This window comes from Astyanax mexicanus, chromosome 1, assembly GCF_023375975.1.
Source record: "Astyanax mexicanus isolate ESR-SI-001 chromosome 1, AstMex3_surface, whole genome shotgun sequence".
In the NCBI taxonomy this organism is placed as follows: Eukaryota; Metazoa; Chordata; class Actinopteri; order Characiformes; family Acestrorhamphidae; genus Astyanax; species Astyanax mexicanus.
Genome location: NC_064408.1, coordinates 74,379,300 through 74,392,581, shown reverse-complemented (window position 1 = coordinate 74,392,581; position 13,282 = coordinate 74,379,300). Strand labels below are relative to the sequence as shown.

Below are 13,282 nucleotides of genomic sequence, written 5' to 3'. Positions count from 1 at the left end.
ATGAACTGGCACAGCATTGATCTTATTACCATATATACATTTATATGTTCTCTCTTTACCATAACTTTTAATAGTAAAATTCTAAATAAAGATATTTACAATATTTTAGGATCTACAGTTAGTTATTAAGTTAGATTAAATAAATACCTGAGATTTTAGGTGTCTGTGATGTTGAGTACCTGTAGTGCTTTAGGGGCAGGTGCAGTTCCTCTGCTGGACGGTAGGGGCGCTCCGGTAACACCACAGCACGCTCTCAGTCTGTTCTAAAAAGGACTGTGGGTCGTCCACACATTAAGAAATCCAATTTTAGAAACTCACTAAAAGATCTGTGAGATTTTATGTTTAAATTTCTATTCTATTTTCCATTAATAATAATAATAATAATAATAATAATAATACAAAAATAAATTTAAAAAATAAATCGTACATCCCTAAACGCTTATTTTTGTGCGTCATTGCGTCACCATCACGTGACCATTTTGAATTTAGCCCTCGAAGTTTGTGCGTGTGATCGTATTATAACTATCACAGGTCCGCTGGTGAAACCGGCCTTAAATCAGACATGGAGAAGGATCCGGCGGGTGTTCAGACTCAGAGGAGGTGAGTTACACACGGCGGGGTCCTGTCCTGCAGATGCAGTTAGTAAATATCCGTCAGTAATAGAGAGAGAGGAGCGGAGAGAGTGTCTGAGGTGGAGAAGGAAACGGTCGCTAGTGACAGACTGGAGTAAGACTGAGCCTCCTCCACACATTTAACACTGTAACCAGTTATTAAACATAGCCTACCTAACGTTAACTAACGCTGAAAACGGAATTCTCATTCTTCTCATTCTTCATTTATTCGCGGTACACTGGCTAACTTATTCCAGGCTCATATCAGCAGTTTACACACTGAATTCAAAACAATAACAGCTCTAGCTGTAGCTGCGCTAGTTAACCTAAGCTAACGCTGGATAAACTGTTTAATCCGAATTCAGAGTTTAGCCGCGTAGTCATTTAACATTATATTCATACATATTAGATAGCTTTCTGTGTTTTATAGTGAACAAGAAAAAACACCAAGAAACAGCTTTTCAAATCCTTCAAAAAATATGGAAAAAGAAAATATATATATATATATTTAGGCGTGTTCCCTTTATTACGGATAACAGTTATGTCATAAAGCTTCTACGGTGTCATACTGTACCCAGCTGGCATTTCAACGTTGAATCAAAGTTGATGTTATGGTAAAATCAGCGTTGGATTTGGTGTTGGATTTTGAAAAGTAAATCAACGTTGATATGGCTAAAACTAGAAAATCCCGTGGTTAACAGATTGTTAACAATAATCTTACACCACTGTAGTAAAGCTGAGTATAAAGAATGTTACCCACCACTACCAGTCTGATTCAACATCTCATCTCAAAAACACTAGAACAGTAAAACACAAAGAACATGAACACACCCGCAGATATGGTAAAGAATTGGTGCCTAATTAAAAATCTGTTTCTGCAACTGGAAGTAAAACCACTTTTTCATTCCTCCATCCAACCGTTTTTTTAAATTGTATGGTGACGAAATGTAAAATGCTAATTCAAAAGACAGAAGGTTGAAAACAGTATATTGATTCAATGTTGAAATTTTAATGTTTGCCCAACCATTTAACATTAAATGTTGTTTCATTCAAACATGTCAAGTAACCCAAAAGAACATACTAAAAGATATATAAGATATAAAATATATATAAAGTTCCTTACAGCCCTCTGTCCTGTATTTTAAATCATGAAGTTCCTAAGTGAGCATTCTAAGAACCTCACTACAGGAAAGTGAGTGAATATGTGTTTGTTCATCTCACCTTATTTACAAAGTGGAGTAGTGCTGGAGATAACTATCTCTTTTTAACAGTGTGTGATTTTCGTCTGCAGCTTAGTTTTATGTTTAAAATACCTAGTTCTGACCTTATTTGTAGAACAAAATGTTAATAAAAGTTGAAGTTGTCATTTATATTACTTTATTATTTTAACCTAAAATATTAACAGTCATGTTCTTACAATAATAATCGAGCATGAATAAGCTGCATACTGATTATATTAATTGTTATCAATATTTTAAAATGGGTCTGGGCTCTTATATATAGGATGGATGGAGGGATGGATGTTTCTTTCATACGCACTGAACAGGATGTTTTGACTTATATTTTAGCTGCCGTTTCAACCCTGTGGAGAGAGTGATCCCGTCATCAGGGAATGGACCTCAGGAAGAGCATGATGCCCGACATCAAGAGCAGCCTGGAAATGTTCAGGCCATGTACTGTTTGGAACTTGTCTCAGGAGGAGACACAGAGTTCTCCTTTGAGGAGCTGCGTGCCCAGCGCTATTTTAAACAGCTAAATGGTATGGCACAAAGAACGGTGTTTCCATGTTCTGAGTTTTCTTTTGTTTTTAGGACATACAGTGCCAGTCAAAAGTTTGGACACACCTTCTCGCTCAGTGTTTATTTATTTCATTTATTTTCTAAATTGTAGATTAATATTAAAGACAAAAACTTTAAGAAAACATATGTAATTATGTAGTAAACAAAAAAGTGTTTGTCCTCTACAATCCCCTGATCTAAACCCAACTGAGATGTGTGATTTGGGATGAGCTGGTGCTTCACAGCGTGAAGGAAAACCAGCAACTATTGTTCAGCACCTCCAGAAACTCCTTCAAGATGCTGAGAAAACTATTCCAGGTGACACTAAGAAAATACCAAGAATATGCAAATCTGCCATCAAAGCTAAATGTGGTACTTAGAACAATCTTAAGTATAAAACATATTCTGGTTTGTTTTTACATTTTTTGGTTTACAAAATAATTTCACAAGTTCCCGTAGAGCTTTAATGACTTCAGTATTACATTTACTGTGTAAAAAATCAGGAAAAGAAAGAATTAAAAGAGGCATGTCCCAATTTTCGACTGGTACTGTATATATGCTATATGTGCAAAATTATTCAGACACGCCTTAATTAGTAAATGGATCACACAGGGTTTGAACAATATCCATAAAAATACTCTGATAATATTATTTGCTTGTATTATTTTTCTAAACAGAATATAATACATCCAGTGTAAAAGGGGATGTACTCATGACCATTTCGTCTACTGTTAACACATTACTGTAATGGCAAACCCATATAATTGTAATTAACTCATTTTTATTGCTTTCACGCAATATAAAAACGTGTCTCATTGTGTGTGAACATTTCAGGATCAAAGGATCAGTTGGAATACATCTGTTTACTTGAATGAAATTATTTGAAAGGTTTAATATAAGATTTTGTTACATTAACAATATTTAACTCCTCAGAAAAAGTCCTAAAACTGACCCAAGTTAAACAGGATCTGAAAGCTCAGATTGAGCACAAACAGAAACTTATCCAAGAGAGAAATGGCACAAACCAACATCAGGTACGTGGTTGATGTTGATCTCTAATATTAAGTATGTCTTTTAAACTGTATGGTATTTTTGCTTTGGTGATGCAAGCCTTTATATTGTTTTCTGGGTCTTACTGCTCTCCTCCTCACAGATGCCTGAAGTTAGAAGTGTTTCTGTTGGTTCGATTGAGTCGGCGGCGCCAAAGATTTATAGTGAGCCTGAAGTGTCAAGCAACGGTGCGATGAAGTAAGTACTCATAGTAAATCAGTGTAGAAATAAATATTAATTAAACATCATATTTTAAGAATATTTTATTCTTGTTTTTTCTCTAGAAACAATATTATAAGGAAAGACGAAGACATAGGAAAAAGTAAGTTGTTATTGCCCAACTTGATCATCGTTTTTATGCACAAGAAGTGTGCAAAGCCTTAAATCACACATTTTACCAGACAAAGGATTCAGAATCAAATCTATGTAGTATCACTACCTTTACTAAAAACCCTTAAAGAACCTTTTTTTGACAAACTAGTGCTTTTCTATAATTTAATAAATGCCTGAAATGGAAATTCATTCATTTAGTATTATATGAAAGAAATATATAAAGTGGTTGTAATGTTAGTAGCTACAATGATCAGTGATGAGTACAACTTTTATGTACAGTGATGAGTACGCCCTGTTTTCCAAATAGAAATGTATTATAAAATGTATTATTTTATCCTTTTTCTTGTTTCTCCTTTAGGTAGAAATTCCTTCAAACAAAATAGTTCCCAAGTATCAAAACCTTTTACTGTGTACGAGAGACCAAAAACAAGGTATGTTTTGCAAGTGCTTCTACCATTTTGTAAGTGCTTTTTTTCTCCTCCCTTAAAAATACTTAAAAAAATATTTTTCTTTTTTTTTCTTTAAATTCAAGGTCCTTTTCAGCTAGTCATAAGGCTTTGACGCTGCCCACGCCCATTCTGAAATCTAGACAGCGTGTATCAGAAGGTCCCAGTGACAAAGTGAGATTTAATCATTTCAAATATGTGTTAATTAGATTTTGTTTTTTTTTTGTATTTTCAACCAATGGTTGGATCTGTTGCACTTACATTTATGTTATTTACAGGATGCCTCTATCTCTTGCTCTGAGGAGGCTATCATTAATGGCCACTGGAATAAGACCCTTTGTAAAAGTCCAGATGACACTTATGATTTTGCTCACGCTGCTCAACTGGCCTCTACTCCGTTTGGGGGAACTGTAAGACAAAACACCTCTGAAGGAGGCTTAACAGAGGACTCTAAAGCCCTCAACAAAACTGCCTCTGTGATCTTCAAAGAGCCAAAATCTGATGTCATAGCTGAACCAAAGAAGCTAAGGTAATTTTGCAATTGAATTGTGATCAGCTTTGTAATAAGGCTACAGGCATTAAGATTATTAAATGTAGTAAATTTAACTCAAAAGTACAAACGCTAGTTACGTATGTAACTGTGGTTATGTGAATAGTGGATGACCGCCAGGGCGGTGCTTAATGTGAATGTATTCCCTGCCGTGCCCACGGCGAACCGAGAGTTGTATACCAACGAAGTCACTACACGTGACACAGCGTGTGACGCAAGCGGGGTATAAATGCCCCCTGGCACTCGCTGCTCCTCCTCAAAACTTGGTTCTTCTCGCAATCCGAGTGACCAAGAACCCTGGCGGTCATCCACTATTCACATAACCACAGTTACATACGTAACTAGCGTTATGTTTCATAGTTACTGACCGCCAGGGCGGTGCTTAATGTGGATGATGCATACCAGCGATGTCACGAGGAGATTCCAGACAGAACCGCCGTAGATAAGCCCTCGGCGGCTGCCACGTTCACACTGTAGTAACGAGAGAAGGTGCATGGTGACGACCATGTGGCCGCTGCACAAATCTCTAGTAGAGACACTCCTTGAAGCGCAGCCCAAGATGTGGCGATGCCTCTGACAGAATGTCCTGTAGTCGGGGCAGGCAAAGGGCGACCTGCAGCCCTGTAGGCCCCCTGAATAACCTCCACAAGCCAGTGGGATAGCCGTTGCTTCGAAAGTGGTTTCCCCAACTTCGCAGCAGAAAAACATACAAACAGCTGGTCCGTTTGACGAACAGCCGTCGTAGCAGAAACATATGCCCGTAGAGCTCTTACAGGGCATAACTCTAGCCTCCTGGTATCAGAATCGTCCCCATAGGCTGGAAGATCAATGGTTTGGTTCACAAAAGCAGGATTCAACACCTTAGGCAGAAACGCAGCGTTCGGCCTCAGTTTCACACTGCAATCATCCAAGCCCCACTGTAAACACAGGGGGCTGATAGACAGCGCATGCAGCTCACAGCTCCGCTTTGCTGTGCAAACAGCCAACAGGAAAGCAGCCTTTAGAGAGATCCATTTCAGCTCTGCCTGCTCTAGCGGTTCAAAAGGAGCCTTGCAGAGAGCGTTCAAGACTAGCGGAAGATCCCAGGGGGGATACCGCGGCTTACAAGGGGGGGGCCAGTCTCCTAGCTCCCTTCAAAAAAGCAGTCACAAGCTTATGAGAGCCCAAGGAAGTACCGTCCGCCGGCATCACGTGACAGGCTAAGGCCGCCACGTATACCCTGAGCGTCGAAGCGGCCCTGCCTTCCTCCAGTAGCGTCTGGAGAAAGGACAAGACAGTCTGTAGTGTGCAGAGGTGTGGTACCACACCTTGGTTAATACACCAAGCTTCAAAAGCCTTCCACCTGCCCTCGTATAGAGCCCGCGTAGAAGGAGCTCTAGCATTATCGATCGTGCGTCTGACCTGGGCCGTGCACGAGTCTAATGTGCTGGTGGGCCTAAGGGCCACAGCCATAGCCGGAGTTGCTCCGGACGTGGGTGCCACACCTGTCCGTTCAGCTGTGAAAGCAGGTCTGCTCGACACGGAAGTTCCCATGGAACCCCATGGAGTAATGACAGCAGCGTTGGAAACCATGTTTGATTCGGCCACTTCGGGGCCACCAAGAGGACCCGATGCTGTTCCAGGCGTACTCTGTCCAATACAGCCGGAATCAGAGGCAAAGGGGGAAAGGCATAGAGCAGAGTTCTCGGCCAGCTGTGAGCCAGGGCATCCTGGCCCAATGGGCTGTATAGTGCCATCTCCGAAAACCAGAGAGGGCAGTGTGTCGTGTCTGGAGAGGCAAAGAGGTCTACTCGAGCCTCCCCGAACCGTTCCCACACCAGCTGTACCACACGCGGGTGTAGCTTCCATCGTCCTGGGTGAAGAGAACGGCGAGATAGCGCATCCGCCGTGACATTGGTGGCGCCTGTCACATGAGATGCTCTCAGAGATAACACTCTGGGGTGAGCCCACGTCCAGAGTTCTTGTGCCAGCATTAATAGCCTGCGGGACCGTGTTCCGCCGAAGTGGTTTACATGATAGACTGCTGACACATTGTCCGATCTCACCAAGACATGTCTGCCGCGGAGCACCGGGAGAAAATGTCTCAGGGCGAGCACTATGGCACGTAACTCCAGGATGTTGATGTGGTCTCACGCCTGCCGCATGGACCAAACACCCTGCACTGCGCTGTGGTTCCAGACAGCCCCCCAGCCTGTGGCTGACGCGTCTGTAGTGATCACTTCTCTGCGAGAAGGAATCTGGCCCATCGTTACCCCTGACAGCAGGAAGGGTGCAGAGTTCCAGACATCGAGGGCAGCCAAGCACTCGCTGGTAATGCGAACGCGTGTGTGCCTGTGCCGTGCCGCATCCAGTTTCAGACTGATGAGCCACATCTGAAATGGTCGGATGTGGAGCTTCCCCAGTGCCACCACCTGCGCAGCGGCGGTGAGAAGACCTTGTAGTCGCAAAAGCCTCACATACTGCACCTTGGCGCCCCACCTGAGGCTGTGAATGGCCGATAGTATAGCCGCAGCGCGAGCTGAAGGCAGGGTGGCCAACATGCGACGTGAATCCAAGACCATGCCTAAAAAGGTTATGGACTGAGCAGGAATTAAAACACTCTTGTTCCAGTTCACCGCGAGCCCCAGCGCTTGCGTGTGCTGCAGTAATCTGAGTGTGTCTGTGTGAGCTCTCTGCTCCGAGGGGGCACACAGCAGCCAGTCGTCTAGATAGGGCAAGATTTTCAGCCCCTGAGCCATAAGGGGGGACAGGGCCGCCCGCATACATCTCGTGAACACCCTTGGTGCCAGTGAAAGGCCGAACGGTAGCACTCTGAACTGGTATACCCTGTCTCGGAAGGCGAACCTGAGAAACCGTCTGTGTTCTGGAACGATTGGAACGTGAAAGTAGGCGTCTTTGAGATCCACTAGGGTGAACCACTCCGCCTCGGAAACCGCGTGGAGAACAGCCGCGGTGTGTAACATCCGGAACGGAAGAACTTTCAAAAATTTGTTCAGGCGACGGAGATCTAAGATCGGTCTCAAACCGCCGTCTTTCTTCGGAACAACAAAATAAATTGAGTAGAACCCCTCGGGGTGAACTTGAGGGTCTACTAACTCTATGGCTCCTCTGGCCAGCAGGGAGCCTATCTCCTGGGAGAGACTTGCAGCCCGAACGGGATCCCGAACTTTGGTCACCGTAGGGCGAGAACATACTGGTGGCCGGCGGCGAAACTGCAGTCTGTAACCCACTGTCATGGTGCTCAGAGCCCACGGGTCTGAGATCATCTTTGTCCAGTAGGCCAAATGTGATGGTGAGAGCAACAGCGTCACCGGCCGTAGCATGTCAGCGGCGGTCAGCAGCGGCAGCTGCACGCGGCTTGGAAGGGTGGGGGGGTCGCCTAGGCGCTCTCGGCGGGACCGTGGGGCCTGCGGGGCGCGGCGGCGGAGCTGCGGCTCCAAAGCGCCTCTCTCTATCGTGTCCTCGAGTCCGCTGTAGTGGACGACGAAAACTCTGTGGCTGCCCGGTATTATGCAGCTTTCGAGCCTCCGTCAGGGAGGATCGTCGTTCCAGGGCTTCCTTGGCTGCTGGTCCGAAGAGAGACCCGGGTTTGAGAGGCACGGACCGCAGCGTAGCTCGGCAAGGTTGTCGCGGGGAGGGATGCTTCGCTTCGTGCTTCCAGGCCCGCTAGCCGCTCGTGGCGGATAGCCATGGGAATCATCGCGCAGTCGATGCATGGGTCTGTGAGCGCTTCGCGCAGATGGTCCAAGCCCAGGCACGACGGGCACAGTCGGTGTCCGTCGTCGGGCTCCAGGACGGCCTGGCAGTGCATGCAGCTAATCGAGGCTAGCATAGCAGCGCTAGGTAGGCCGCGGCTCCGGGAGGGGGTCTGACAGCCGCTCGCGGTGGCCGCTGGCTCGCTTCGGGCGTCGAGCGCCTCGCTGCCCGCTAAGTCACTCGGTGTACCGAGCACCAGCTAGCTGAAGCAGATAGCTCACGAGGAGTTTGCGCTAGTTAGAGCTACGGTTGAGAGTACTCACCGTGTCAGGCTCCGGCGAAAAGGCACAGCAGTGCTGACAGCCGCTCGGCTGATAGCTACTCGTGGGGCCGCTAGCCTCTGGTTAACCCCGGCGTCGAGCGATTCGTAGCCGGCTAAATGAACTCGGTGTACCGAGCACTAGCTAGCTAGGTCAGATAGCTCGCGAGGCGTAACGCTAGTAGAGCTAAGGAGAGAGTACTCACCGTGTCGGCTCCGGCGAAGACACCACAGTGTAGATAGCCGCTCGTGGGGGCGTTAGCTGAGGCTAATCCCGGCGCCGAGCGCTTCGCTGCGGTCAAAGTGAACTCGGTGTACCGAGCGCACGATAAACTGAGGCAGCGGACGAGTACTGAAGCTAGGTTAGAACTACGGTGGGAGTCCTCACTGGTTTCGAGCTTCGACGGGAAATGCACAGTAACCCGAAGCTTGGAGCCCCAAGCTTCGTGCGGGTACTGGCGACGAGTAATCCAAATAGGAGAAGAAAAAAAAGAAAAAGATGATGAAAAAACAGCTCTAGAGGTCGGAATCCGAGCTCTGAAGCGAGCTGCACTCAATCGGTTCTGGGCGAGAAGAAAAAGAGGAGGAGCAGCGAGTGCCAGGGGGCATTTATACCCCGCTTGCGTCACACGCTGTGTCACGTGTAGTGACTTCGTTGGTATACAACTCTCGGTTCGCCGTGGGCACGGCAGGGAATACATTCACATTAAGCACCGCCCTGGCGGTGTCGTGGAAATCGACAAAGACAGTCAACGAGCCGGGATGCCAAAAAGAGAAGGTTTTTATTTTGAAGTTGCAAAAAGGAAAAATAAAGCAAAAGCAATGGATGAAGAATGAGAGTAGTCAAAGATCGGAAAAAGCCCCTTTCTGTGTCGACTGGGCATTTTTATACAGTCCCCCCCTGCATACATGAGGCAATCCCCTCGTGATCTGTTTTGGAACAGGTCACTACCAAATATAAAAAGAGGAACAGAAACTGCACGTACCAGAAGATAAGCTTTTTAGGAGAGAATAATTCATGAATCAGAAAGCTCTATTTTACTATGACAAAACAGTTTCCAGGCAAACTTAATTTCCATTCCTTAGGAGAGAATAATTCATAAATCAGAAAACACCATTTGCTATGACCCGCTAGTCTCCAGGCAGACCCCTGCTTTTATAATCTTTGCCCTTAAGTCTGAATGAATGGCCTTATCAGAGAATATAAGTTCACATAACACTCAATGATAAAATACTGATTGAATGATTAACAGGATGAATATTGAATGATTAACAGGAATAATCAGTATAATTGATTATGAATACATGAAGTAAATCAGGAATACATGGAATAAATGTTGATTTTCCCCCACATTTCCCCCCTTTTAATCAAAAATTTTCATTTTGATTAAACAATAAGAAAAAAAAAATAATAATAATAATAATTTTCAACACATAAATGCTGATTACAATGATATCTGTGATGGTCAAATGCACAATGTCCTGCTGTTGTCCTGCTCCCAGAGCAACAAGGAAAAAAATACATGAAAATCATCGTCTATAGTGGTTTGGCTTCCTTTTTCTCGTAGACTACCTCAGCCCCACGTACGAAGAGCTTTATTCTGGCTTTTGATGTCTGCAATATCAGTGAATGAAAAGTATGAGTTGGTGTGTGATAAGACTATGTGTGTTTTTAATGAGATGTGTTAAGAGTCTTTGTATGTAGTGTACTTTGACGCAAACGAAACGTTGCTGAATGAGTTACTTCCTCAATTCCGCTCCTCGGTCACAGCCAGGCACTGACGGCCCCTGCTGTCTGCTGCTGCGGGGTGAGTGTGCTACCCCTCCTTCCTGCTGCGGCCTTCGTCTGAGTCAGACGATTCAGCTTCTGCTCTCTCGTCTCCTCCTGATTTCAGTTAGCGACCTCTGCGCTGCGTTGCTGCACACTGGCTCCAGTTGCACCATTTTCAACCCTCGCCTTTCAGTTGATCTGCGTGCGTTGTTCTCTCAGTCACCTGGAAAGGCTCAATCCAGCCATGCTCTTTCCCCTTTCGTGCGCAATGGCGGAGTAGCCCTCACTCTGTGTCTGGACTGGTCCACCTTTGCACCACGTTCTCCTTCTCCCCCTGTGTAAACAGATCTGAAACAAGACTTTCGATTCGTTATAATCATGTTTAAGGTTCTCTATTCATTTTGGAAGTCTGTTAAGGGGTCCTCCGTGTCTCCTTCCTGCAAGTTAAAATACATGGTTAAAATACATTTATCACACTTAACTTGAGCTCTAATTTCCCTTGGAAGTTAATTATTTCATATTTAAATTTTGTCTGTGCACAGATTTCAGCCCAATTTTGTTTTCTTACCTTCTTCAGTTGCCCTGATTTTCAGTTATACTCAATCATGATCTTTACTGTCAAAAGTGCTTTAAATCCCTAACATTTAGTCATTTTTCAATTTTAAATTGCAACATTTAATTATCAACACCATTAATTACTGGCTTTTACCTTACTTTTGTTCACATCCCTTTCCCTTTCAGTGTAACTGCTTCCCCATGGCTATAACTAATCTCTTATAGCCAAATTAGCTTTTACAAACACCTAGTTTACCACTAGACACACACTATGTCTCATGCACACACACAAACGCACACAACTTCACCCATACAAGTACACATAAACAAACTCAAACACTTCTACTTCCACTCTCACAAACACTAACCAAGCTAAAGATCACACACCTCAATTCTGCACCATCATTGTACAGACCATATTTTACTGCTTCACAGCCCAAAGCTGCTGCTTTAAACGCACCTGCTGTTAAACCTACCACTGAATGCTTCCTGCATATCCTCTTATATTGTATTGATAGTACTACATAGATAATAAATAAGGAACAAACATATGGAAATATATCTGAATCATGTCTATTATCATTGCTCCATGCAAAGTTTTAATGATCAGCTGCTCTATTCTCCCATTCATCTCCACACTGATTGATAGAATATCAGGGCCCAAAGTTTTAAACTCTGCACAAACTACACATAATGTGGCTTTTGTCTCAGGAATGGTTCCATGTTGATGTACTGGGCTTTCTTGGGTTACTTTTGCTTTAACTTTTGCATCACCGCTTGTGGCTATATTATTTTACCTGCCACTTTAATTTTCTGCGGTGTGCTATTTATTAAGAAATTATGATTCTGACTTTATTCAGTTCCCAAGATTTTTATAAAGCCTTGATTTCTAGTTTTAGTTGATTTTATTTAGTACTTTAAGAATTGGGATAAGTGGAAAGTGATTATTTTTCTCTGTATCAATCGTTCCATTACAAACAATAATATTATCAATATTAATAAACACAGATGTTATGCTTTGCTTTGTCCACGTTATTATAGCAAGTAAATCCGAACAATGCTTTACATTTACTTTTCAATATTTTCAATATGTATTTATGCATATACAATGCCAAGCAGATTGCTTTTCACAATTATCAACAATACATATATTTCCTTAAACAATTTATCAAATCTCACTTACTGTTTCCCTTGCTCCAAAAGTGGCTCACATGTTGAATAGTGAAAGTTCAATTTTGTGATTTCTAAGTTTCTTATTTCTTCCTTTTAAATTAGGACTGAGTGCGTCTTAAAGTTAAGACTGTTACAATATTGCTGAGAGTAATTGCTCATCTGCATAGAGGTTGTTTTAAAACCAAACTTTAAAAGATAAAACAAGCTAAAAGTTTAAAAAAAAAATGCTCTATATCTATAAAATAATTATTGGTCAAAAAATTTTAGTAATAGTGGTGAGGGATGAAAAAGGTAATAGGTTTAAAAAAAATAATAATAATAATAAGTATAAAATAATTATTATAAAAAGTATAAAATAATTATCGGGCAAATAATGGTGGTAATAATGATCATCTATTTAAATCTCCCCCTTTTTTCTGAAACAGAATTTCTGTTTCAGAAAACTTAACGCAAAATTGCTTCACCCTCTTTACTGTCCATTGGGCCGGTCTACCCTGCCCAGGCCTCCACTGACACACACCCCATCACTTCATTCATCCACTCACTCTCCCCCTGGGCTGCGCTTCCCCTGCACGATGTTTTCTCCGTTTTCTGTTAAAATGCATGTGGTGGTCAGATCGAGACTGTGCCTGTCTTAGGTTGTCCCTGTGTAATATGTTGGGATCTTACCCGTCTTTGGCTAACCAGCCTAGCCCACTGAACCACACACAGCGTAGCAGCACTGTTTCATCAACATTCAGTGCTGTAGTGTTTCTGCAGGGAGCACAAACCCAGGTATGTCACACTGTCACAAACTCACACTCTGGTGTTCGCCGTGAAAAGCCTGTGCAAGGCACCGAGTACCCATAGTTTATTATTTGTTATTATTGTATACAGATTTTCCTTATTACCATCAGTATCACCCTTTCTCTCCCACTGAATTTAGCTTAAATTATTTGCTTTGATAACACTGCTCTGGAATAGACCCAAAAGAGTGCATGTCAATGAATAATTATTCAGA

At 43.4% G+C, this 13,282-nt stretch overlaps 1 protein-coding gene across 1 annotated transcript in view; it reads left to right on the top strand.

Annotated features, from left to right (window-relative positions):
- Window positions 1–463: 463 nt before the first annotated feature.
- bub1ba (BUB1 mitotic checkpoint serine/threonine kinase Ba) overlaps window positions 464–13,282 on the top strand; it is a 30,262-nt gene continuing 17,443 nt past the window's right edge. The window contains exons 1-8 of the mRNA XM_007238370.4: window positions 464–600; window positions 2,180–2,370; window positions 3,323–3,423; window positions 3,543–3,637; window positions 3,724–3,761; window positions 4,131–4,203; window positions 4,305–4,392; window positions 4,497–4,747. Of these exons, the coding sequence (XP_007238432.3) occupies window positions 563–600; window positions 2,180–2,370; window positions 3,323–3,423; window positions 3,543–3,637; window positions 3,724–3,761; window positions 4,131–4,203; window positions 4,305–4,392; window positions 4,497–4,747 (875 nt within the window). The 5' untranslated portion in view covers window positions 464–562. The remainder of the gene's footprint in view (window positions 601–2,179; window positions 2,371–3,322; window positions 3,424–3,542; window positions 3,638–3,723; window positions 3,762–4,130; window positions 4,204–4,304; window positions 4,393–4,496; window positions 4,748–13,282) is intronic.